We start from the raw sequence: 23586 nt of genomic DNA on the forward strand, positions 1-23586 counted from the left end.
CACAGTGGGTTTCCCGGCGCAAGGGATAGACTAAAGAAGAAGGAGGCAACTTCACCTGATTTGAGCTACAGCAGACTATTAGGCACGTTGAGTGAAAAGCAGTGTCTTTAAGGCCTTACGGAAGCGGAACAAATTGGTCTTTAATTTTAGAGCCAAAGGGAGTGAGTTCCAATATTTAGGTCCTAGAGTGGAAAAGGAGCGACCTCCCATCTTTGTCAGCTTCCATCTTGGCATGGTAAAATTTCCCATGTCTGATGACCTTAATGGCCGTAAGGGTTTATAGGGTGTTATCAGCTTTTGGAGGTAGGCTGGGGCACTGCCTTGCTTAACCTTGAACATATAGCAGAGTGCCTTGAATTTGATACGTTCAGGGATACTCAACCAGTGAAGGTCATGTAAGGCAGCCTTGGCTGAGGAGCGTCTGGGAACATTCTTAAGAAGGCGTGCAGCTGCATTTTGCACTACAATGTTTTATATAAATGAACAAGGTGAAACAAGGTCAAGACCGTTTCTCTTCGAGCTCAAGCAATGTGGCATTAGTCTCTAGCAAGAGGACTTTTTATCACAGCCTTTCATATCTCAGGCATTCAAAATGTAGAGGTGAATTTCCTCAGCAGTTACCACGAAGAGAATTACGAGTGGGTCCCTAACAATGAGACAGTGGTATCCATCTTCAAAGATTGGGGCACACCAAAACTAGATTCATTTGCCTCCATCCAAAACATAAATTGCCCAGACTACGCATCCAGGGTTCTAGAACCACAGTACCTGGGCAGTGCCCTTTTGATAGATTGGTCAACTCCATTTGTGTGTATGCCTTTTCACCAATTGTGCTGATCCCGTGAGTGTATAGAATGTATTCAGGTCTCCTATCATATTGATACTAATAGCTCCAGATTGGCTGAGACAGTGGTGGTACACCGATCTCCTGCAATTATCCATAGCTCAGCGCAAACGTCTGCCACTCGGCCCAGAACTCCGCTCCAAACATCAAGGCAGAATTCTCCATTCCATCATTGAATTTTGCAGCATGATTTCTGAGGTCACACAATATAGTCATATAAGTCTTCCAGCAGATTAAATGAACGTTTTGAGAGTGTCTAAATGCCCTTCCACTAGAGCATGCTTTGCCTTTAAATGGAAACGTTTCTGCTTATGGTGTCATGGTAGGAACCATGATCCTATTACTGTGTAGAAAAACATCATCCTACCTTATTCATTATACCTTCTCCAATCAGGAATCCAGTTGGCCTCGATTAGGGTCTATTTAGCAACCATCACTGCTTTGAGGAAAACACAGATGCAACTATATTTTTTTCAAGATGCATGTAGTTAAAGACTCTTTGAAAGGACTCAAAAGGTTTTCCTACCAGTAAAGAGATCCTTATCAAAGCTAATGGGTCCTCCTTTTGAAACTGTTCTGAAGGCGACTCTGCAACACTTGCCATGGAAAACTGCCTTTATTGTTTCCATCAACTCAGCTCATAGAGTTAGTGATTGCAGGCTCTTTCCTCTGTTTAACCCTTTACAGTCTTTCATATTTTCGTACATATTCTTTGTTTTTGCCGTAGGTAGTCTGAGTTTCATATCAAATAATCTATCACACTGCGTACCTTTTTCCAAACGAGAGGACACTGATAGACAAGACGAAGTCCATTGCAAAATCTAAATTGCAATTCTCTGTTACCAAATGGCAAACAAACCTCTGCCAAAAGGTCACTCAACAAAGGCTAAAGCTGCAACCTCAGCTTGGATGAAACATGTCCCTAACTCAGACATAAGCCAGGCTGCCACTTGAAGTTTCCTACACACATTTACGAGACATCACTGTCTAAACATGGATAATAACGCTGAGTCTAAATTTGAACAAGAAACATTAAGAAATGTGTTCAAATAGTTTCTTGTCCTCATGAATCTATTCCTCTACTTCAATTTGATATGACTCGAGCCAAACGATGTTGGTCTCACAGGGTATGTTAATAATTCTCTGACAGACGCTAAACAGAGTTTTTCTCTTTAGCTTGGTATTCTATTCATGGATTACGATTCAATGAAGGTACTCTGATGCAGAAGGAAAAGTAACTTCCCTGTAGACATTGTTTTGCATCATAGGAATCTTCATTGAAGTATTAAACACCCTCCCTGCTCCCCGACAATCAGGTTATATTTATACCCTTTGTTTTTTGCGTGCTAAGAACTGATGCTCAGAGGCTAACTGCTGCTACAGTGGCCTGTGAGATAGGGTCTCTCTAGGGCGCCTAAAGGTACAGGCCATATTTTTTTAGGCATTCCGTGTTTAGCCCATCAGGCTGTATTTTCCTGTCATGCTGTTTCTCTTAAGGGCATCTTTTTTTCTATGGCAATGTGTTGCAAATATTAAAAGGGACTTCTTTCTAGTAGATGTGTTCTGATAATCTTCTACAGTAATCTACAGTAAAATACATTTTAGACAGTCTAAACTGAAATTCATATGGAAAATAACGTCCAGAGATTAACACTATGCAGATATTTTCCTGGATACTGAATGTATGTTGGAGGTGTTCCGGAATCTGTGCAGGCAGCACAGAATTATTCAAGGTTTATGACTCCAATGAAGATTCCTACGATGCAGAACTGTCTTCAGGTAAGTAATTTTTCCTTTCAATACCTCATCAAGAAAGACACTTGATGCTATGTTTAATTTCATTATTGCAAGCATATCCTTTTTTTACTTGTATTCTTTTAATTGATCTTGTTTATGTTGTTTATTTTTTGTGTTTGATTTCTTTTGTATCAGGGGGGGTGCAAGAATAAGTCAGTGAATGGATGCATAGGTGCAAAGATGAGTGACAGAATACATGTATGATTCATTATTGAGTGCCTAAATCCATCAGGGACATAACAGACACTTTCATTCATAAACCAGACCTATTGGCATTGTCAATTCTTGTTCATGCTTTTATCTTCAGTTTCCTTTCAAGATCCTAGTTTTGACTTTCTGTAACTGCATCCAAATGGATTGACCATATAGCTGCTTTTATGTAACCTGGAGCCTTGGGGCGCTCACCTGTAAGTTTGTGTGGTTTTGGCCAATCACTTGCTCTGGCTGAGGCTCAAGGAAGCTCCCTTGAAGTGGTATACTCTATTGCATTGTTTCACGTTGACTGCTGTACATTCACAATGTAATGAGCAACAAAAATCTCTTTAATGGTTTACCTAAAATGATATTTATATTGACTCTTTGCTGTAGTAAGCTGTTATGTGTTGGGGATTTATTATCATGACCTAATTCTGATTTCATTTTTTTGTGTGCCGGATTCTGTTGTCTCTTTTGAACCTATGTCTTGTGTTCAGGCTCCTTTCTTGCTCTTCTGAAGAGTGGGTTTCGGGATCTCTCATGTCCTTCTGAAAGCTGGGTTCTTGTTATTCTCTTGTTATGTTGGGCTCAAGAGTGTATCTTGTACTGTGCAGGCAGAATTTAGGGCATTGTTCTTCTGTCTTGTGCTGCTGAGGACTGGGCTTTTGCTGCTCTCGATCACTCTTGTATCTTCACTCAGATCACTGTCTTATAATTGTCAGTGTTAGATTTCTTTCATCACTTTTAAGTTCAGTTTTTCTTGCTTTTTCCATGCATTGGGTAGGCTGGTGCTCTGGTATAATAAGGGGATTTGGGTACTCTCTAGAACTGTTATGGAAATGTTTCTGTTCTTTAGCTTCTGTTCTTTGTAGCCAGGGTGCTATTTTGCTGTTTTTGTGCACTATTGTTACTGGCACTTCTCTTGTACTGTTGAGTTAGAGACCACTTTCTGGTTGAATGATTTTCTCTTGAATTGCTGTGTTGGCTATTGCTGGCAGGTTGAAGGCCGCCCCCTTGCGATGGCAGGTTGAAGACCGCCCCCTTGCGCTGGCAGGTTGAAGACCGCCCCCTTGCGCTGGCAGGTTGAAGACCGCCCCCTTGCGCTGGCAGGTTGAAGACCGCCCCCTTGCGCTGGCAGGTTGAAGACCGCCCCCTTGCGCTGGCAGGTTGAAGACCGCCCCCTTGCGCTGGCAGGTTGAAGACCGCCCCCTTGCGCTGGCAGGTTGAAGACCGCCCCCTTGCGCTGGCAGGTTGAAGACCGCCGCCTTGCGCTGGCAGGTTGAAGACCGCCGCCTTGCGCTGGCAGGTTGAAGACCGCCCCCTTGCGCTGGCAGGTTGAAGACCGCCCCCTTTCGCTGGCAGATGGAAGACCGCCCCCTTTCGCTGGCAGGTTGAAGACCGCCCCCTTTCGCTGGCAGGTTGAAGACCGCCCCTTTGCGCTGGCAGGTTGAAGACCGCCCCCTTGCGCTGGCGGCTTAGAGCCACCCTCTTGGCTGGCGGGTTGAAGGTCACCCTTGTTTTACTGATTGGTTTGAGGCTGCTGTTTTGCACCTACAGTTTACAGAATTCTAGTTCCTATTAGATGCCTCTTGAGGCAGGTCACTTGCCCGATTGTGAAAGGTGACTAAGGATACTGTTCGAAAGCTTTACAGTAGTACCCTGGCTCCCGACCCACAGAGGCAGCGAACTAGACATGTTGGTTCCCCAATCCACAAATTGATTCGCCTTTAACACATTTTCAGCAGTGAGGTGTCCTCCACCAAGAAGAAATCAATATTAAATTATAATTTGGTTGATTTAAACAGTCCTGAGGGCGGCACAGTAACCTTCGATGGAATGACATTAGCTACTAGCTATTAGCTAGTGGAGAAGTGTGGCTCAGGGGTTAGAGGCAGCAGACCCGGAAGCTGAGATCGGTCCTGGACCAGGGTTCAATTCCCCGCCTCGGCGGGTCTTGGGCTAAAAATTCCACGGACTCGATAATTCTCGCCCCGGTGCCTCCTCGACTCACGGGTTCACACTCTGCGACTCTGGGCAATAGCTTGCTTAATCTCCACAACGGCCCCTCGCGGCGGGATGCCTGACTTTCACCTTGTGGATACCCTGCTATCTCTCAGGGGAATACCAGGAAGGGTTCCCTAAGCAAGCGCCGGGAAACCCACTGCGGGTAGCTGTGCGCTATATAAGCTCAACTACATTTACATTTACATTTACTAACTATGTTAAACTAAGGACTACATTGAGTCCTCTCGTCAGATCCTAATGGGTAGAGCAAGCTCTGTGCATTGTTTATCCAAGAACACAGTGTAGATAACCAGGTTCAAAGCACAGCCCAAGAATCAAAATGTGCACTCAAAAATGCCATTACTGCGAGTGGATACTACAAGTAACATAATTGTGACTTTTTGACTGATCATTCACATGCTCTCCCAATGCAACAATTTTTAATGCAAATGTTATTTGAAAAGCAGAATAGAGTGCATCCAAATGCTAGGGAGCTCTTTCGTCACTGAGACTTAAGTTGATAAAATCTTGGTAGTTTGAGGGCTAGCTGGGCTGTTAAATAGATGAGCTTTTAAGATGTACGTTCAGTGTATAAGAGTTTAACAAGTGGGATTGCATCAGCATCTCCAACCTAGGTGATGTTTAGGAGAGAAAGCATATGAACTCAGCAGGAGAAAGACAAACCCCAAGTTGCAATTCTGTAGGTACTTGGAATTGTGACTTGCTCAAGAAACATAGCTAACAGAACTCGATGTACTTCCCAAATTCAACCCTTTAGAGACCAAATGTATCTTTGGACAGCTGGATAGAGGGGGATTTCCAAGATTATATCAGACACTTATCTCAAACACCCCTGGTTTGCAGCGCTAATAATGAAGTGGGAGGGAGATCCAAGCCCTTTTGAGGAATAAGACTGGAGGGACGCTCTAATGGGTCTTTGAGACCTAGTACTATTAGCCACACTTCACTTAATTTAGCTTAATTAGTATCTCCATAGGACATATTAGACTCCTAAACGAATCTGGGAGCTGGACAAAAGTAATTCCCTATCTTGCACTAGATGCCACTTGGTGACTGGCGATTTTATTCATGTGGTATGTCTATTCCCGTTGATCCACAGGTATAGGCAATATGTCATCTAGACACAACATCTGGACTTAAAGCAACCACTCAATCCCTCATCAAAGCTGTTGCCCCTAGTCGTGGTGGTACAAGGGAAGAGTGGACAGTAGTAGGAATGCGAATCCATTTTGCATAGAAACCTTGCCAAATAATGAAAAGCGCATCAGTTCTTCTAAAAAATCAATCATAGAATTATAAGCGTGCCACTCATCACTGAGGGTCTTAAGGCGCTGGGGTGGGGGAGTAAGAGGTGGGAGGGGACACCGCTGTTCCATTCAGCCGAAGAGCCAGGTCTTGAGTGCCTTCCTGAAGGTATTCAGGGAGGGGGTGCGTCTGATGTCGATAGGGAGCTCGTTCCAGGTCTTGGTCACGTTGTGGGAGAAGGCTCCTCTTCCACCTGTTCTGGCTCTGCGGATGTGCGGGGTTTCGTCGAGGTCAGCGGATCAAAGGTTTCTCTTGAGTACGTGGAAGTAGATTCTCTCGTTGCGGTATTGGGGTCCGGTTTTGTTGAGGCATTTGTAGGCGTGGGTGAGTATCTTGAAAGTGACTCTCTTCTCAATGGGGAGCCAGTGGAGGTTACATAGGTGTTGGCTGATGTGTTTGTGTTGTGGGATACCGAAGACGAGTCTGGCTGTGGTGTTCTGTATTGTCTGGAGCTTGCAGAGAAGAGACTTGTTGATGACGGCGAGTGTGTTGCCGTAGTCCAATCTGCTGGTTATGAGTGCGTGGGTGACTGACTGTCTTTCTTGTCTCTGGGTTATCCATTTGAAGGTCTTTCGGAGGATGCGAAGGGTGTTGAAGTAGCTGGACGCGACAACGTTTACCTGTTTGTTCATCGAGAGAAAGGTATCGAGTATGAGGCCGAGGTTTCTGCCGTGTCCCTGGGGGTTGGGGGGCTGCCAAGTGCAGTGGGCCACCAGGTGTTGTTCCAGGCTGATGGGGTGGTCCCGAGCACGAGGACTTCTGTCTTCTCCGAGTTGAGTTTCAGGCAGCTGTTGCTTATTCAGGATGCGACGTCCTGCATTCCTTCCTGGAAGTTGTCTGGTGGGGTCCTTGGTGAGGGAGAGGATGAGCTGGGTGTCATCGTTGTAGGATATTATGCTGAAGTCGTGTTGTCTGACGATGGCGGCCATGGGAGCCATGTAGATGTTGAAGAGGGTGGGGCTGAGAGATGATCCCTGGGGTTCTCCGCAGTTGATCTACGTGGGTTCGGAGAGGAAAGGTGGCAGTATGGTTTGTTGGCTTCTGCCGTTGAGGAACGACCGGATCCAGTCAAGGGCGATTCCTTGAATACCAGCTTTGTGTAGTCTGACGGTTATTGTGCGGTGGAAGACTTTTTTGGAAGCTGCTGACAGGTCGTGTAGGATCAGGGCTGCGGTATAACCTTGGTCGAGGAGGGTGCGGATGTTATCTGTGGCAGCGAGTAGGGCTGTCTTGGTGCTGTGGTTGCTGCAAATCTAAATTGGGAGGGGTCAAGGATTCAGTTGTCTTCGATGAACTTTGTTAGCTGTGCGTTGACAATATTCCTCCTCTACTTTTGCCGTGAAGGGGAGGAGAGTGTTGGACCTGTCGTTTTTGAGATCAGTGGGGTCAGCTGAGGGTTTCTTGAGCAGGGTCAGACTTATGCGTGATTCAAGTAGTCGGGGAAAGGTGCTGGTCAAGAAGGTTGTGTTAATGGTGTGTCATAGTTCTGGTGCGATTGCGGCTCTCTGGTAGATGTGAGGTGGGCAGGGATCCGGGGGGGCTCCCCAAGTGGATACCTTTCATGGTGGAGGTGGTCTCTTTGGTTGTGACCGGTGTCCATGAGACGATGGTGGGCTGGCTGGTGTTTGAGGGCAAGGTAGCTGTGGCGTCTGGTGCTTGGTGGTTGAAGTTGTCGTAGAGGTTCTTGATTTTGAGGTGTAAGTATGTTTCTATCTGGTCACAGAGGTCCTGGGAGGGGGTGATGTCCGTGGTTTCGCTGGATGGTTTGGTGAATTCCTGGATGACGCTGAATAGTTCTTTCGAGTTTCTGGCGTTGGCGAGGATTCTGTTGTGGATGAAGGTTTGTTTGATGTTTCTGATGTGCTCGTGGTATTCCGTCAGGGTGTGTTTGTAGGTGGTGTAGTTTTCCGTCGTCTTGTTGTTCCGCCAGTTCTTCTCTGTGTGTCCGCAGGTGCGCCTGGTTTCTTGGAGGTCGGTGGTGAACCAGGTGGCTTTCCTGTGACAGTGTCTGTTGGAGTTGCATAGCGGGCAAGCTTGTCTGCGCAGCTGAAGATCCAGGTGTAGAGTCCTCTGGCTGCGAGGTTGGCGCTGGTTATGGCAGTGGGGATGCCTCAGTTGAGGGTGGAGTTGAGCTGCTCCTCTGTGACTCTGCTCCAGTGGTTTGGGTGGCCTGGGTTTGTTGACAGAGAAGTGTTCGCAGTGGTGGTCCATCCATGGGGGTTGCGTGGTGTGGCTGAAGTTGGTTCTGTTTCCTCCTGCGAAGATGGGGTCAAAAGTGTGTCCTGCCTTGTGGGTTTGCGTGATGACTAGTTGTTTCAGTCCGATGTTGGCGAGGAGGTTGGTGGTGTGGTCGCTGTGGCTGTCGAGGTGGAAGTTCAGTTCTCTGATGAGTGCTATGCCTAAGGGTGCCACATCAACACAACACAAAATGATACGGTGTGGGGTGGGGTTATTCCCATTTCGCCTCTGTGTAATGGCCAGAGAAATACAGGGAGCACAGAATCGAGAGCTAGGGTGGCAAGGATGGAAAGGTGATTTTTTTTTCTTTCTTTTTATAAATCCTATGAAAACAGTGACGTTTTGCAGTGTTGTGTTCTTACCATATGGCGAAAAAATCTATAAAAAAAGTTCATAAAAAATTCCCGGTCTGCTGTGATACTTGGGCCTGTGAGATGTAGATGTTAGCTGGATCCGGTGTACTACCAGTGAAATGTGAGCGCATTACTGAGGTGCGGTGTTCGATATCCGAGGAATAGCTCTACCTGACCATTGCAGTGTGCCTGATGCCACTGCTGGAGTCTGAGTGCAGGATCGGTGTCACTTGAGCTATGCCTGACCTTTCAGCCTTCGCAGTGTGTGTGGGTGCAGGCCACTGGCACTTTAAGTTGTTGACCAGGACTTATTTTTCACCATGAAACTTTCACCTACGTCAAGAGAGTGAATGCTAGAAAAGGGGGAAAGAGGGAGCAAGAGAAAGATAGGAAACCGTGGAAAAGGGAGAACGTGGAAAAGGGAGAAGTGCAGATAACATGCAAGAATGAGATAGTGTGGGGTGGGGGAAGAAAGCGGCTTGAGGTGGAGTCAATAGCAAGCACCCTTGCTGTTCCGCAGCTCCCAAGAAAGACTTAGGGCCATGCAGTTATTTGTTTTTCTTGTATTACGGATATTTTATTGTCTTTTGTAATCAAATGAGAAATAAGCTAGTGTATCTATAGTGTAATAAATAGATGTCTGCTTACGGTATCACAGACAAAACAGTCAGTAGTATTGTTGAATTGAATGTGCACACCATGTGATCCTCTGCTGCCTGTGAGTTTTCCCTTCCATAGGCGCATACAGTTCATCCTATCTGCGCATGCTCCCAGGAGCTGACTTCTTTTCGCTCTTGCCTCCAGCTCTGATAGGTTGCTGCTCCTGGCGGGAGGAAGCCTGCGGATCAGCGACCTCACGGAGGACGATGCTGGGACCTACACGTGCATAGCGGAGAACGCGAACGAGACGATCGAGGCCCAAGCGGATCTGACCATGCAAGGTATGTACCATCTGCCCGCCCCCCCCCCTCGCTCGTGTGCCAGAATGCATGACAAAGAGCCCTTCAGTTTCCTCCTGTCGTCAGAGGGGCGTGTCCTCCTGTCACCCAAGTCCCAGGCCGAGAGCTTTCAACGCATCGTTCCCAGTAATTGCATCGGAGCGGGGTTCGCCTTGGAAGAGGCGTTGACCGGCTGGAGTGGCCCCTCGGTGCTAATCATATCTATCTCTCGAGCAGTGCACTCGGCCAATGACCCTTTGACCCTCTCATTCCGCCCCTCTCTTGTACAGAATTGTACCTCTGTTCACTGCCTCCGGCCTGGGAGCACAGACTTCTGTCCATCGTGTGCTGTTCTGCCTCAGCTTTGACTTCTATGCGCTTGGATTGGGCACCGTGCTGAAAGTCTGGCCAGTGGTATCCAATAGCTAAGCAACGTCTAAGGCGCAGACCAATTAAATATCCCGACGTTGTCTTCATCCCTGACATTCGTGAGAGCACTTCACATGGTACCCGACTCAATGTGACCGCAGTAGATTAAGTGGCTGAACTACCCCACCCTGATTGAAAACTGCAAAGTATACAGCTTATAAAAACAGAGCCATCTCGCTATTTATTTAACATAATATGGTATATCGAGAAATAATTTTCTGCTATGGTGCATTTTTTGATCATGTCATCTTCCGGTGCACTACCACTCTTCCATGGAGAGGGCAAGGCCAATGACGGAGTGTTACTCGATTTGCTATATAAATTGAATAAATAAATAACTAAATACATAAATAAATAAATTTACCAACATGAATGTGGGTGTAGCTTTTGGACAGATAGGTGGATTTTTAGCGCTCACTCGGGTGGTGAAAAGCCAGCACTGGGAGTGCAAGGTGGTTTCTGGTTTTGCTGTGTACGTGTTCATGCATGTGTTTGAGAAGCCGTTGAAGTGCTTTAAAAAAACGTATGGGAACTGTGAAGCAGTGGTGGCGGGGGTGGGCTGGAGGCAAAAGTGTGGGGGGAAAAAGATTCTGTACATTTTTTTTGATCTTTCACCATCAGGTAACTACATATAAAATAATGCAGCGTTAAAATGAAAAATAAATTGCAGTTGAGTTTATCAGTGAGAAACACACGGTTGTACATTGGAAAACCTCCATTAGTTAATGCACTGCAGATGTATGTGTGTGTGTGTGTGTAACCAGATAGCTACAGAACTAAATCCTGGTTGGTGCTGTAGAGACTAGTGACTTGTGTATGTTTAGTGCTACACGGTTCCAGTCTGTAACAGAAGGCACTGTGAATATACAAGTCGTTATTTTAAACTGGCATTACAAACTGTTTAAGATAGGCTGCTAAAAAATGCGCAAAAAGGTTTATAATAAAAAAAGTGCTTCCAAAATATAGATATTTGATAGAGACTTGTAGCTGCAGATTCTTTACCCTAGAGTAGAGGTCTTCAAACTGGGGGGCTCAGCCCCATCGGGTACTTGAATGTATTCCCGGCGGGGGTAGAGGGGGTCACAAATGTCTCAATAAAGACATGTAAATCTTGTAAATGAAGAAGGCCTGGAAGCGCAAACTTGTTTATTTGGTCCGTTTCCAAGCTATCCTCCTTTACATGCAGCCAAAGGGCTTAAAGAAACATTGGAACTGTGATTTCAAGTGCGCCCTATCTCGCTTTTACCCTACGTCGCCAAGATTGCGGAGAAGGTTGTTAATCAACAACTGACAGCCCATATTGATACTTATAAGTTGCTCCATCCCACGCAATCTGGCTTTCGTGCACTCCACTCGGCGGAGTCAGCTCTGCTCTTCTCCACCGAGACTCTACGCAGACACGTGGATGAGGGTCAAACGGCGGCACTAAGTTTACTTGACTTAAGTGCCGCATTTGACACTGCAGTGCATCACACTCTGCTGCAGTGTCTAAAAAGGGGAGGAGTAGCTGGTAAGGCGTGGGAATGGCTGGAATCCTTCCTTCATGATCGTAGTTTCCAAGTAGCACAAGGACCATATAGGTCAAAAGCCATAAGCCTGAATCAAGGGGTCCCTCAAGGGTCCAGCCTTAGCCCTACGCTTTTTAATCTTTATGTGGCGCCAGTGGCAGAGATTACCGATAAATATGGGGTGGAAGTTGTGTCATATGTAGACGACACTTAGCTGGTCGTGGCTTTGGCACAACCAGCTGAGAGTGCAGCCAGTAATTTCTCCTCTTGTTTACAAGAACTAGCTGTCTTGATGGCCAGCAACTGTCTCAGATTAAACAGTGATAAAACAGAGGTGCTGATTGTTGGGAAGGCGCCGTCAGTATGGACTTCAGCGTGGTGGCCTCAGACGCTTGGCCCTCTACCCTCACCCAGTGAACAAGTTAGGAATCTGGGGGTATGGCTTGACTCTAAAATCTCGTTCGAGTACCACACTAGACGAGTTGCAGGCACTTGTTTTGGCATCTTGCGGGGCCTCAGGAAGACTCTGGATTTATTACCTACAATAGCTAGGAAATCCTTAGTCCATGCCTTGGTTACTTCGAGGCTGGACTAAGGTAATGCCCTCTATCTGGGAGCAAATGCGAGGTGAATCCAGAGGCTTCAGCGCATACAGAATGCAGCAGCCCGTCTGGTGCTGATGCTGCCAAAGAGAGGTCCCTCCAAGAAAGCTCTGAAGACACTACACTGGCTGCCAGTTAAAGAACGAGTGCAGTTCAAAGCCCTATGTGTGAGCCATCGGATCACACGGGGGAAAGGACCCCATTATCTCCAGAACCTGCTAACCCTATACAATCCGACCCGGCAACTGAGATCTAGCGGGCGGGACAGGCTAAGGTCCCCAAGATCAGAAGAGCGAGAGTGAGAGGGCGCTCGTTTCGCTTTCTGGCAGCACAACAATGGAATAGATTACCTCTGATGCTCCGGTTGGAAACATCAGAGTTGGCTTTTCGTAAAGAGCTGAAAACCTACTTATTCCCTAGGGGGTTGGCGGGAGAGGTTTTGTTCTGGGGAATGGGATATATGATGACAAGGGAGGCTGTGTAAGGCTGGTACTATAGCGCGGGGACACACTGGTCAGTGTAACCATGCGCTTTATAAGCTCAGTTTACTTACTTACTTACTAGGGGGCATAGGTCAGTCATTCTGGTGGCAGGGTCAATTACCAGCATGCAAGTAACAAAATATTCAGTAGCTATGCCGACAAGCTGCGGGCGTATGGTGGACAAGAGGTGGGGACACACGCTCATGTGCCCTTTTCACCTCTTACTGCCCCCACCCCTCACCTCAGGGGGCCTCCACGCCACTGTCCCTCAACTCCGCCGCTCTCACAACTTGTCCCCGTGGCTGGCAGCCCGTCCTCTCTTCCGTCTGACTGACCATGGGAGATGCTGCACTTCAACAGTGCCAGTAAGGCTGGTGGTCCCTGGAATTGGGCTCGCTCGCACCCCTCAAGAGCTCCTGCCGCTCTGAATGCGGCCACCGTCACCTCGTCTTCAGGCGCAGACCAGCGCCGTCTCTGCCTTCCAAAACCCTGCAAGCCGATCACAGGAGGCCGCTCAGGCATCGCGGGCTGCGTCTCCAGGCTTCCTGACCCAGGCACAGTTCGGTAGGTCGCATGGAGTCCTGTAGCGAGAGGGGGCCTCTCGGCTGCACAACCGCCCCGGAGCATGGGTATGGGTCCCCCCACCAAATGGAAATGGATGTCAGATTAAAGCAGGGGAAGGCCACGTGGGCTGAGAAGCCATCTCAAGATGTGTCCACCATGTACAGCTACTGGCCACGCCCATCTGTAATTTTTAACTGCCCGCATTACTCGCACTGTCCATTCTTTTAAAGTTCTCCTGCTGTCTGTTCTGTTTACCCACTCCCACCCTACTCCATCTGTCCGTTCTTTTTACCCACCCCTGCTCTACACTAGCTTTATGTTACTTTTAAATATTCCCACTGTCCTTTCTTTTTGATGCTGTCTGTTCTTTTTACCCACCCACCTGGCCATACTGCTACCATCTTTTTAGCTACTCTTGCTGTCTGTCTTTTTTTTTTTTACCTACCCCCACCCTAATTCCACTGTCTGTTCTTTTTAACCACACCCCACCTAAGCTATCCGTTCTTTTTAACCAATAGTTACCCTACTCCCACTGTCTGTTATTTTTACCCATCCCTGCCCTACTCCCGCTGTCCATTCTTTTTACCCACCCACCTTACTCCTGTAGTCAACTCTTTTTACCCACCTGTCCGCCCTACTGCTGTCCATTCTTTTTACATACCCGCCCTACTCCCACTGTCTATTCTTTTTATACTCCCGCTGCCAGTCCTTTTTACTGACCCTTACCCTCACTCCAACTTCTACTGGCCATTCTTTTTAATCATCCCACTGTCCATTATTTTTAACCATATCGCTCTGTGTTCTTTTTATCCACCTCTCACCCTCCTCCCTCTCTGTTCTTTTTTACCCAATCCCGCCCTTCTCCTGCTGTCTGTTCTTTATACCCACCTGCCAGCTTTCTTCCTGCTGGGGGCAGTCAGATTTGTTTCTGCATCTGCAATATAGGTGTGTATATGATAGAACTGTTAGATGCGTTTCTATCTCTCTACCACATGCACCGTATCGATGCAGCTGGCCTCAGAGGCGCTGCTTTGAGTTGGTTCAAATCTTTTTTAGAGGACCATAGGCAATCGGTGTGGCTTTCACCCTACAAATCAAGTACTGTAAAAATGAGCTGTGGAGTTCCGCAGGGCTCCTCGCTTTCTACGATTTTCTTTAATGTTTACATTCGCCTGCTCATGTCTAGTCTTCCTCAGATGGGGATTAAGATTTACAACTATGCTGACGATATGCAGCTGATCTTCACCATTAAAGAGTCAACAAAATCTGAGGATTTTCTTAGAAGTTCCATGCTATTCATCAAGACTTTGATGAATAGCAATCAGTTAAAACTGAATTAATAAGAAACAGAAATCATTATCCCCCCAAACAAACATTTGCATTGGACTCCTGCACACTAGCCCCTCGAGTTAGACTCTGTACCCACCCCGAAGACCACGATTAAAAGCCTGGGCATGCAGATAGACTCAGATCTCTCCATGAGCACACAGATTGGTTCATTTATCTCAGCATGCTTTTTCCAACTCCGGAAACTGCAGAAAATCAGAATCCAAATTACTATTGCCCTGATTCTATCAAAAATTGACTATGGAAATGCGATGTATCTTCAGAAACACCGTCTGCAGATGATACAGAATCAAGCTGCAAGAATTATTTACCAACAAGACAGACGATGTTACATCAGACCACTGCTGAAAGAACTTCACTGGCTCCCGGTGGAGCAGTGCTCTCGGTTCAAAACAGGTTGCATCCCGTTTAAAGTTATACATTGCATTGGACCCAAGTATATATCTTCAAGAATTTTCAAATACCTCCCCTGGGGACTACCAATAGATTCATCTGCATGTTCCTTAAGGATAAGGTCCGTGCACATGAATCTATTTGTAGTCCCCAGATTCAGACGCAAACAGACAGGAGAGTAACGGTTTCAATACAGGGCCCCCAATTTTGGAACTCCTTGCCTACTTCTATAAAACTCGAAACAGACTTTCTGCGATTTCGAAAGATGCTGAAGACATGGCTTTTCACTCAAGCGCACAATTAGACTCAACTTTTCTGACACTGGTTATTCCACAACCAATTCCAGCGCCAAGACACCAGCAGGTGAACGTGCACTTTAGAAATTTAACATAACATAACCACATGTGGCAGCAAAAGTGATGGAATAGGCTGATTTGTTCCTTCCTTTGCTGCATCTGTAATGGCAGGTAAATGATTGGATTGTGTGGTTCTTATTAATGTGCTGAATTTTGCATATCATTGTTCTCCTCTAGGGTGTCTTTATTAATCATCCTGAGTAGTGATTAGATCTGTCCACAAGTAGGAGCCCAGAGCACTGTAAAAATGCATGCCAGTATGTAAAAATACTTTTTTCTTAAGGTAAAAATCGACAAAAGCACTGGCAAAGTCAGTTGGTCTGGCCTTGAGAAAGTTGTCTTAATTTTTTGTTTATTTATTAATGGTACACATATAAAGAAATACAAATAAACCCATCCCCTGAAATGCACTTCTTTTATACAGCTGTGCATGTGATAAAGCAAAATGCACTCACTCTCAGTGTAAGACAACTGGTTACGAAGTGACCCACTGATGTGTGTGGTGATAGCAGGAAGCAAAACTTGAATGACCCCTCAACGGATGAGTAGATGAACTGACCAGAAGTCCAAATATGTATGTTTTTTCTATTTGAAACATTTTGCAAAGCCTCTGAGGCCTAATGAAAAAATGAAATATAACTTTGGAAACCTATCTACAGACTGTTTTCCAATTTTTTTTTGTTCTTTAAAAAAAAGAAAAACTTGAATTCTTAATGCAATAGGTCACTACTTACGATGCAGTTTCCAGAACACATAATTCAGAAACCTTTTTTAAAGGAAAAATACAAGGAAATGGGGACAGCACAGGTATGTAGGCTGCAGCCTCAAAAGTTGAAATACTGTAATGTTCCTTTAGGAAAGCACTTTCCTCCAGTATTTTTTTTTGGGTTCCTTTTCCTGTGATCCTGAGCACTGAGATTGGCCTATGCAGGGCTCTTTTCACTGAAAACCCTTTTGTGAATCTTCATTGACGATTTTAGGTGTTTTTAGTTGGTTTTATACCCTTTGCGGTCAAGAAGTTAATGCTTCTTTCATTAGAAAGCCACCACAGTTTTTACAAAGCCCTTGTGTAAAAACAAATATATATATATATATATATATATATATGTATGTATGTATGTATGTATGTTTTTGATCCACCCAGTCTCTGTATTGTGTGCCTTCCATATTCTCATTTCCGTGAACGTGCAAGCGCTGTCTGACCTTTTGAATGAGGACTCTAGAAGGAAGTACAAAATCTGGCTCCAATGGCAACAATTAAGATGACTGGATTCCACTTCTGAAAGGACATGGGAGTGAGGTAAGAGGGCCGACTCTGCTGATCATAGAAACTCGAAGGACTGTCCTAAGACCCCCGGTTGACTCTTCGTCTTAATAAAAATCACAGCATTTTCCTTTGATGTCTGTTATTTACTGTGACAGCATGTTCACTTTCAATGACTGGCTAACTAGCAAGGCACCAAAAAACTCCAGAAGGTCCGCATTGAAGGACATTTCAAAGTCGAAACAGATCTATGTGCTAAAATACCAAATTGATTCTGGTCACTCGCCACTTCAGAACTTGTTCAATTCCAGATACCCGCTTGGTATGTCTGATTCTAAATATTCCTGGCCTTATTCACTTTCCAGGGATGTCACTCCTTCTATTCTTAAATTGACTTAGGACTTTTCATCATTATTAGAGAGCAGATTTTCAGCCAGACTCCTTTATTATCTCTCCTTTTGAAAAAGGACTGCTACTTCATCTATAGTACCATTTAACAAGGAGCATAAGAGGCTTGATTCTACATGAAGAAATGGCTGAGGCTCATTCTCTGTCTCAATGAAACCTGCAAGCACTTTAGACCTATTGGGTGGCATTGACTTTTCCTTTTTGGACTCCTACAAGAGAGACAAATGGGCGAACAGCCATGAGATCTTAAATGAAGACATGATTTTCTTTAATCAGCTCATCAGTGCTGTAGGTCATTCTGCAAACTTAACCACACACAGTTCCTGTCATGGACTAATTTGGAGATGTTGCTCCCGGTTCCATGTGACCTCTTTGAAACCTTTGGATTCCATTAGTATATTCTCAAACACCTTTTATCAGGAACCGGTTGCTATCACACTGATGAAGAGATGCTTAATATGAAGATAGAGGTGGAACTGGTTCAGGAGCGCCTTTACTTTCATTAGAGGTTTCAAGTCTCTTACTGACCTTCATTTCATCCTCCTAGTAAAGATGCCCAAATAGAGCAAGAAGAAATCAGCACCAGCTGTGCCTTAATGAAAACCTTTGTCTTGAGTAAAGCAGTGACATGTATTTCCCCTTTTCCATTGACTTCTATGGTCGAATGAAGTATTTGCAATCACATTATAGAGTTGCAAAATAAAATCAGATACAGGTGGGTACTGAAAATAGTGTAGAACTGTATTTATTTATGTAAGTGTTTTTATAGAGCGCAAACTTGACCCGTTAGGGTATCCGAGCGCTTTACAGGAACAAAATAGTATACAATAGGTTTGAAGTCACAAAAGTACACAATAGTATAGGAAGGGGCGGGGTGCTGGGTACATAAGGGATAGAGAATACGTATGTACATTTTACATTATACATATTACTCATGGCGATAGTCGCAAAAGTGTTCAATAGGGTAGGATGTGGCGGGGTGCTGGGTACATAAGGGATAGAGGATACGTATGTACATTTTGCATTATACATTTACTCTTAGCGATAGTCTCAGATGTCTCTAGGGGGGTGAGGCGAAAATATAAGCGAGGAATTTGCCCATAAGGAATAGGTTTTGCTGTTCACCCTATGTGGGAAGGATATGCCCAGACGTGGGTCCCTTGCTCACTAAGCCACTGGAGTCAAGCTATCCTGGCCGAAGACTGCTGATAGCCAGAAACCGGTCCTAGGATGCTTGATTCCGGTCCAGGAAAGACATGGCTTGGCAGTTCGGGCTGGACTGCTCCCATGAAGCACAGGGTCAAGACTGATTTGCATATGGCCATGTCTGAACTGCGGTGGCTCGGTGAGCAAAATAACGATGGATTAAATCCAGATCTGTGACTGGGGTTGAATGTTTTGCCATTGTGCAACATTCCGTCCATCATCTTGTGTGTTTTGCCTTAAGGAATATTTTGGCATCCTTTTTGTAACGTGCCAGTGAGGGGATACTTCTGATGGCGGGCGATAGAGAGTTCCATACTCTTGGTGCGGCCCCAGAGAAGGGCCGATAGTAGGTTTTTTTTCCGCAAGTGCGCAAGTTCGAGCAAGAGGTCTCTGGCGGACCTGGAGTTTCTGGTTCTTCCAGATACCACGAGTTTCTGTGCAAGATATGCAGGGGAGTTTGAGTATAGTGCCTTGTGCGTGATGCATGCCAGTTTGAGTTGAATTCTGGCCTCGAGAGGAAGCCAATTCAGAGCTTTCAGATGAGGTGAAATGTGATCGAATTTCCTTGTGCCAGTAAGAAGTCTGGCAGCCGCATTGAGGCAGGCTTTTAATGGTGCCAGGGAGATCTTGGGTAGCCCCGAGAGGGTGGAACAGCCATATTCCCGCCTAGATATGACTAGTGCCTGGACTGCTGCCATTTTTAGGTCGGGAGCGTCAAAGGGTTTGAGTTTCCAGAGGTAGCTCAGGTGGAATCTGGCTGATTTAGCCATCGAGTTGATGTGGTCTCGCATGTTCAAGTTGCAGTCAAGGGTTATCCCCAAAGATTTGGCCGAGTCCACAATGTTCGGTGGGCAGTTTAGGGCTGTGATAGCCTTAATCCATATCTGAATCTCAGGGTTAGTTTTTGGTGGGGAAATTAGGATAAATTCTGTTTTCTTTGCGTTGAGTTTGAGTTGATTGGAGGCGAGCCATTGGACAGTCATTTTCAAGGCCACATTCAGGGATAGAATCTCCTCTAGGGATGAGGTTTTGATGTAGATCTGGATTTCGTTAGCATACATGTGGTAAGAGTTGTTTGCGGAGCGTAGTACTTCGGCAAGCGGTTCCAGGTAAAGGTTGAAGAGGGTGTGCGGCAAGGTTGAACCATGAGGGACTCCAACCGTGATCGGGGAGGGGGCATACAGGTTACCGTTAATTAGGAATCTTTGTGATCGATTTTGGAGGAAGGACCTAAACCAGTCTAGAACAGAACCATCCAATCCCATCCTAAATTTTAGGCGTTCGAGTAATTTTTCATGGTTGACCGTGTCGAAGGCCGAGGATAGATCCAGGAGTATTAGGAGACAAGTTTTGCCTTGGTCAAAGGCTTGGAGGGCATCATCTACGATATGGAGCATGGTGGTTTCAGTACTGTGCCCAGGTCTGAATCCTGATTGGAAGTCGTCAAGTAGATGAAAGTTGTTGATGTGATGGCTTAGCTGCTGTTGCACACACTTCTCCAACACGTTGGCTAAGAGAGGCATATTGGAGATAGGACTGAAGTTGTCAGGGGAAGCTGGATCCAGAGACTGCTTTTTCAAGATGGGGAGAACTTGGCCGACTTTCAGAGAGTCGGGTATCGATCCCTGCCTGAGAGAGGTGTTGATTATTGCAGTCCAGCTAGGAATGATGGATTGGGCGGCGGCAGCTATGCCGTTGGAGGGGAGCGGGTCATTAAAGTGGTTGTTTGGGTTTAAGGTAGATAGGATTTTGTGAGACTGAGTCTTAATCATAGAGCTTGAAGTTATACCAGTGTGCTTGGTTTTTGGGTGAAGCCTGTGGGGGCAACGCAGAAGATGGGGGCAGATCCGGAAGGGTTGAGAATTTGTGGTGGAGCTGAGTTTGTTTCCTAAGGCTGTGATTTTGTTGGAGAAAAAGGAGGAGAAATCCTCAGATGATATTAGCCAGTTGGGGGTTTCTTTCGATGTTTTGGCCAGTTTATTAGATTGGTGTTTGACCAGTTCGAAGAGCTTGCATGGTCTGTTCTTGGCGTTCTCCAGCTCTGATCTGAAGAATATTATTTTTTTGCATTGAGGATGTGCCTGTTGTAGGCATTTCTGGCCGGGCGGAGAAGTTTTAAATGTACTGTTGAGGGGTGCTGTCTCAAGGTTCTGTCGGATTGTCGGAGGGATCTCCTCTCGTTGCTGAGGGAGCCAGAGAACCAGGGATTCTTGTCTTTGATTTGGGTTCTTTTTAGTTTTATGGGCTAGGTCATCTAGAATTTTAGTTATAGTTGCAGAGTAGTGCTCATTGAGGTCACTGGCCGTTGTGATATGCGAGGGGATCAGAATTGCAGCAAGCCTTCAGTACCCTGAGGTCGAGGTTTTTGGTGTCTCACCGGTTGCGTTGCCCTTGTTTTGTGGGTGCCAGGTAATTGGAAGGAGATAGTATGGTGGTCCAACCAGTCGCATGGGTCTATAGAGATAAGTTTAACTGTTGACTCCTTGGAGATGATCCAGTCAAGGGTGGCCCCTTTCGAGTGTGTAGGGAGTGTGCAGGCTTGGGTCAGGGCTTGATAGGCCAGGAAGTCTTTGATGGCATTGACATGAGGATCCTTAGGATTGTTCCTATGCAGGTTTAAATGACCAAGGAAAATGTCATTAGCGTTGGAGGAAACCTTGGTTGTGGTGATTTCCGTGAAGTGGTCAGTGAAGTTGTCGTTAATGCCTGGGGGATGGTAAGAGATGTGCAGATTGCACAGTTGAGTGGAGTTGCTGCAAATGGAAAGGGCGAGGTATTTGCAGGAGTCTGAGGTGTCCGGTAGAAGTTCCGTGATAATGACGGTAGAGCTATAGATGCAGGCAATGCCTGCTCCTTTTTTGCTGGATTGCCTATCCAGCCTAGCAATGTCGTAGTTGGGAGGGACTAGGAGGTCCAGGCATGGAGATGAGGATTCGTTGAGCCACGATTCGGTCAGGATCCCTAAGTCAAGTTTTTTTGTTCAGAATGAGATCAGCGATATCAGCAGCATGCCTGACAGCCAATCAGCAGTTGATTAAAAGCCAGACAGAGGGGGGTCGGTGGGAGAGATGGGAGAGATCTGAGTTGGAGCGGACAGGGGTACGGGCGCTAGATTGCTATTAACCACGCTTCTGTTACAGAGGGTAGCTGATCTGTTGGGGTTGATGGCGACCGTGCAGATGGCATGGTCGGCACTCACATCCGGTGGACAGGGGAAAACTGGGGCAGGGTTGTAGTCAAGGGGGATGGCTAGACTTTCTTCTTCAGTGAGGTCTGGTGGGCATGGGGTGGCCAGGGTAGTAGTGTTGTAGGAGAGGACGAGAGCTAGGATTTCCTCCTCCGAAGGTCTCTCAGGGGTAGACGTTGTGGGTGCTTGGTGGTATAGAGGGGGAGGAGTCCTGCGGGGGCTTGAGCTTAGCGAGGGAGAGTTCAGCAAGGCGAAGAAGGTTCTTTAGGTCCAGAATGGAGTTATGGATGCTCTGCGTTAATTTGGTTGCACTGGTGTGCAGAGTTTCGATATCCAAATAGGAGGGAAGTGCTTGAGGGCAGGGGGGCAGTGGTTCAGGGGCAGTTCTATTGGCATGTGAAGGAGAAGGGGTAGATGGGCTAGCTCGATTTGTGTCATAGGTCCTTGGAGGAGTTGCAGTCTCAAGGACAGAGTGGAGAACTAGTGGGGAAGAGACAAAGGGACTAGCGGCGATTCTACTGGCAAGCCTGGGCGGCGTCCTAGAGGGGTTGGGATGATCTGTGTTGGAAACCCTTGGAGGGGTGGTTTGAGGGTGGCTAGGCATGTTAGACCGGCAGGTTGGAGGGTCGACTGGGCCGATTTTGGTTACCCTGCGAGAGTCATGCATGTGGTTTCTGAGGAGGGTAAAGAGGTCCGTACATTTATTAAGGTTTTTAGTTGTAGCTTGGATCAGGACAATGCCATTTTTATAGAGGGTGATGGTGAGGTCAGCTTGCAGGAATGGGGATGGCGCTATAGTGAGCTTAGTGCCAAATGGAATGTTCCTGATTGCACGTACATAGAGGACGTGTGCAAAGGTTTTGCGCCAAGAAGAGGTTCTTCTGAAGTAGAAGATGAGGTCGTTAATGATTGTGCCATTGTCAGTACTGTTTCGCAGGTCAGAGATCAATGACTCAGGGTGCCGTTTTAGGGTGGTGTGCTTGAAGGATTTTGCAGCAGTTTTAGAGAGGTTAGGGGGTAAACCAGAGTATACGAGTTTTCCCCAGTAGCGGTTAGGCCAGGACCTGCCATGCTGGCTAGGGTGGGGCACTACTAGTTCACAGAAGCGATGTGGAGAAGCAAAGGTTGATCCAGATGTATCCATTGGGGAGAATGGCTGTTAACTCTGGTTGGAGTCCTCTCCACCAGGGATCCCTCCAAGGAAGTTATCTAGAAAGCATGGGGAATATAAAATAGCTAGTCTCTGTTTGAAAATAAAGGACTCCAATCAGGAATTCAGACCCATTTTGAGAAGTGGTACAGTTTTCTAATTCAGACCCATTTTGGACTTGAAGACAGAAAACAATTGGATGAAGACAGAATTTCAGGACTTTGGCACTGTGTCAAATTTACCTTCAGGAGAACACACCAAGGCCATTCGGATAAGACTAAGATGAAATAGTAGTGCGGTGGGTTGCCTTATTTGATGTAATGTGTTTCCAAGAATTATAGGCATACCAACATTCCTATAAGTAAGGGTGTTGCACCAGTTCTTTCAAGGAATTAAATATTCACAGGGAAAAGAAGTAAGGGGTGTTGCTGGCAGGAGTTTTATTTAGAGTGGCTGTTTTGATAATGGCAGACAGATAATGCTGAACAGCGGGGAAATGCACAGGTACTGCATATACATCATAATATGAGCCATATTCTGCAAATATTCTATGTACAAAATAAACCTGGACCCAAAGGCAAAGCTTCTCTGACACTAAATGTACTAGATGTTTCTATGGAGAAGATAAGGAACCTACACTGCAGGAGGAACTTATAATATTGATGAATATGAGAATTGAATTCCCTCCAAGTGGGTACTTTGTATTTTCTGGCATAAATGTGGAGGGGAAATCTGTTTCTGAATACAAGAAACAGTCGTCCTCTGTTCGTCCTGGAAACAAAGTTGCATTAATGCTATTTGAAGTATTGAATTCAGGGCAGCACATGGCGGTTCTCTAGCAAGGCTTTTCATCTTTAGCTGTACATCCCAGAGTACACTTGATTCATTCTTAATCTAGTTATTTACAGGAGTAACCATAATCCTGTGGTATCACTGAGCTCATTAAAAAGACCTGACAAATATCCATTTTACCTGCAGGAGAAAAGACCAAAGAA

General features: G+C 46.0%; 1 protein-coding gene across 10 annotated transcripts in view; it reads left to right on the plus strand.

Annotated features, from left to right (window-relative positions):
• NEO1 (neogenin 1) overlaps positions 1-23586 on the plus strand; it is a 577741-nt gene that overhangs the window by 363063 nt on the left and 191092 nt on the right. For all 10 annotated transcript variants that reach the window (XM_078685036.1, XM_078685045.1, XM_078685037.1 and 7 more), the window contains exon 5: positions 9562-9698. In XM_078685036.1, the coding sequence (XP_078541162.1) occupies positions 9562-9698 (137 nt within the window). The remainder of the gene's footprint in view (positions 1-9561; positions 9699-23586) is intronic.

This window comes from Lissotriton helveticus, chromosome 3_2 (genome assembly GCF_964261635.1).
Source record: "Lissotriton helveticus chromosome 3_2, aLisHel1.1, whole genome shotgun sequence".
Classification (NCBI taxonomy): domain Eukaryota; kingdom Metazoa; phylum Chordata; class Amphibia; order Caudata; family Salamandridae; genus Lissotriton; species Lissotriton helveticus.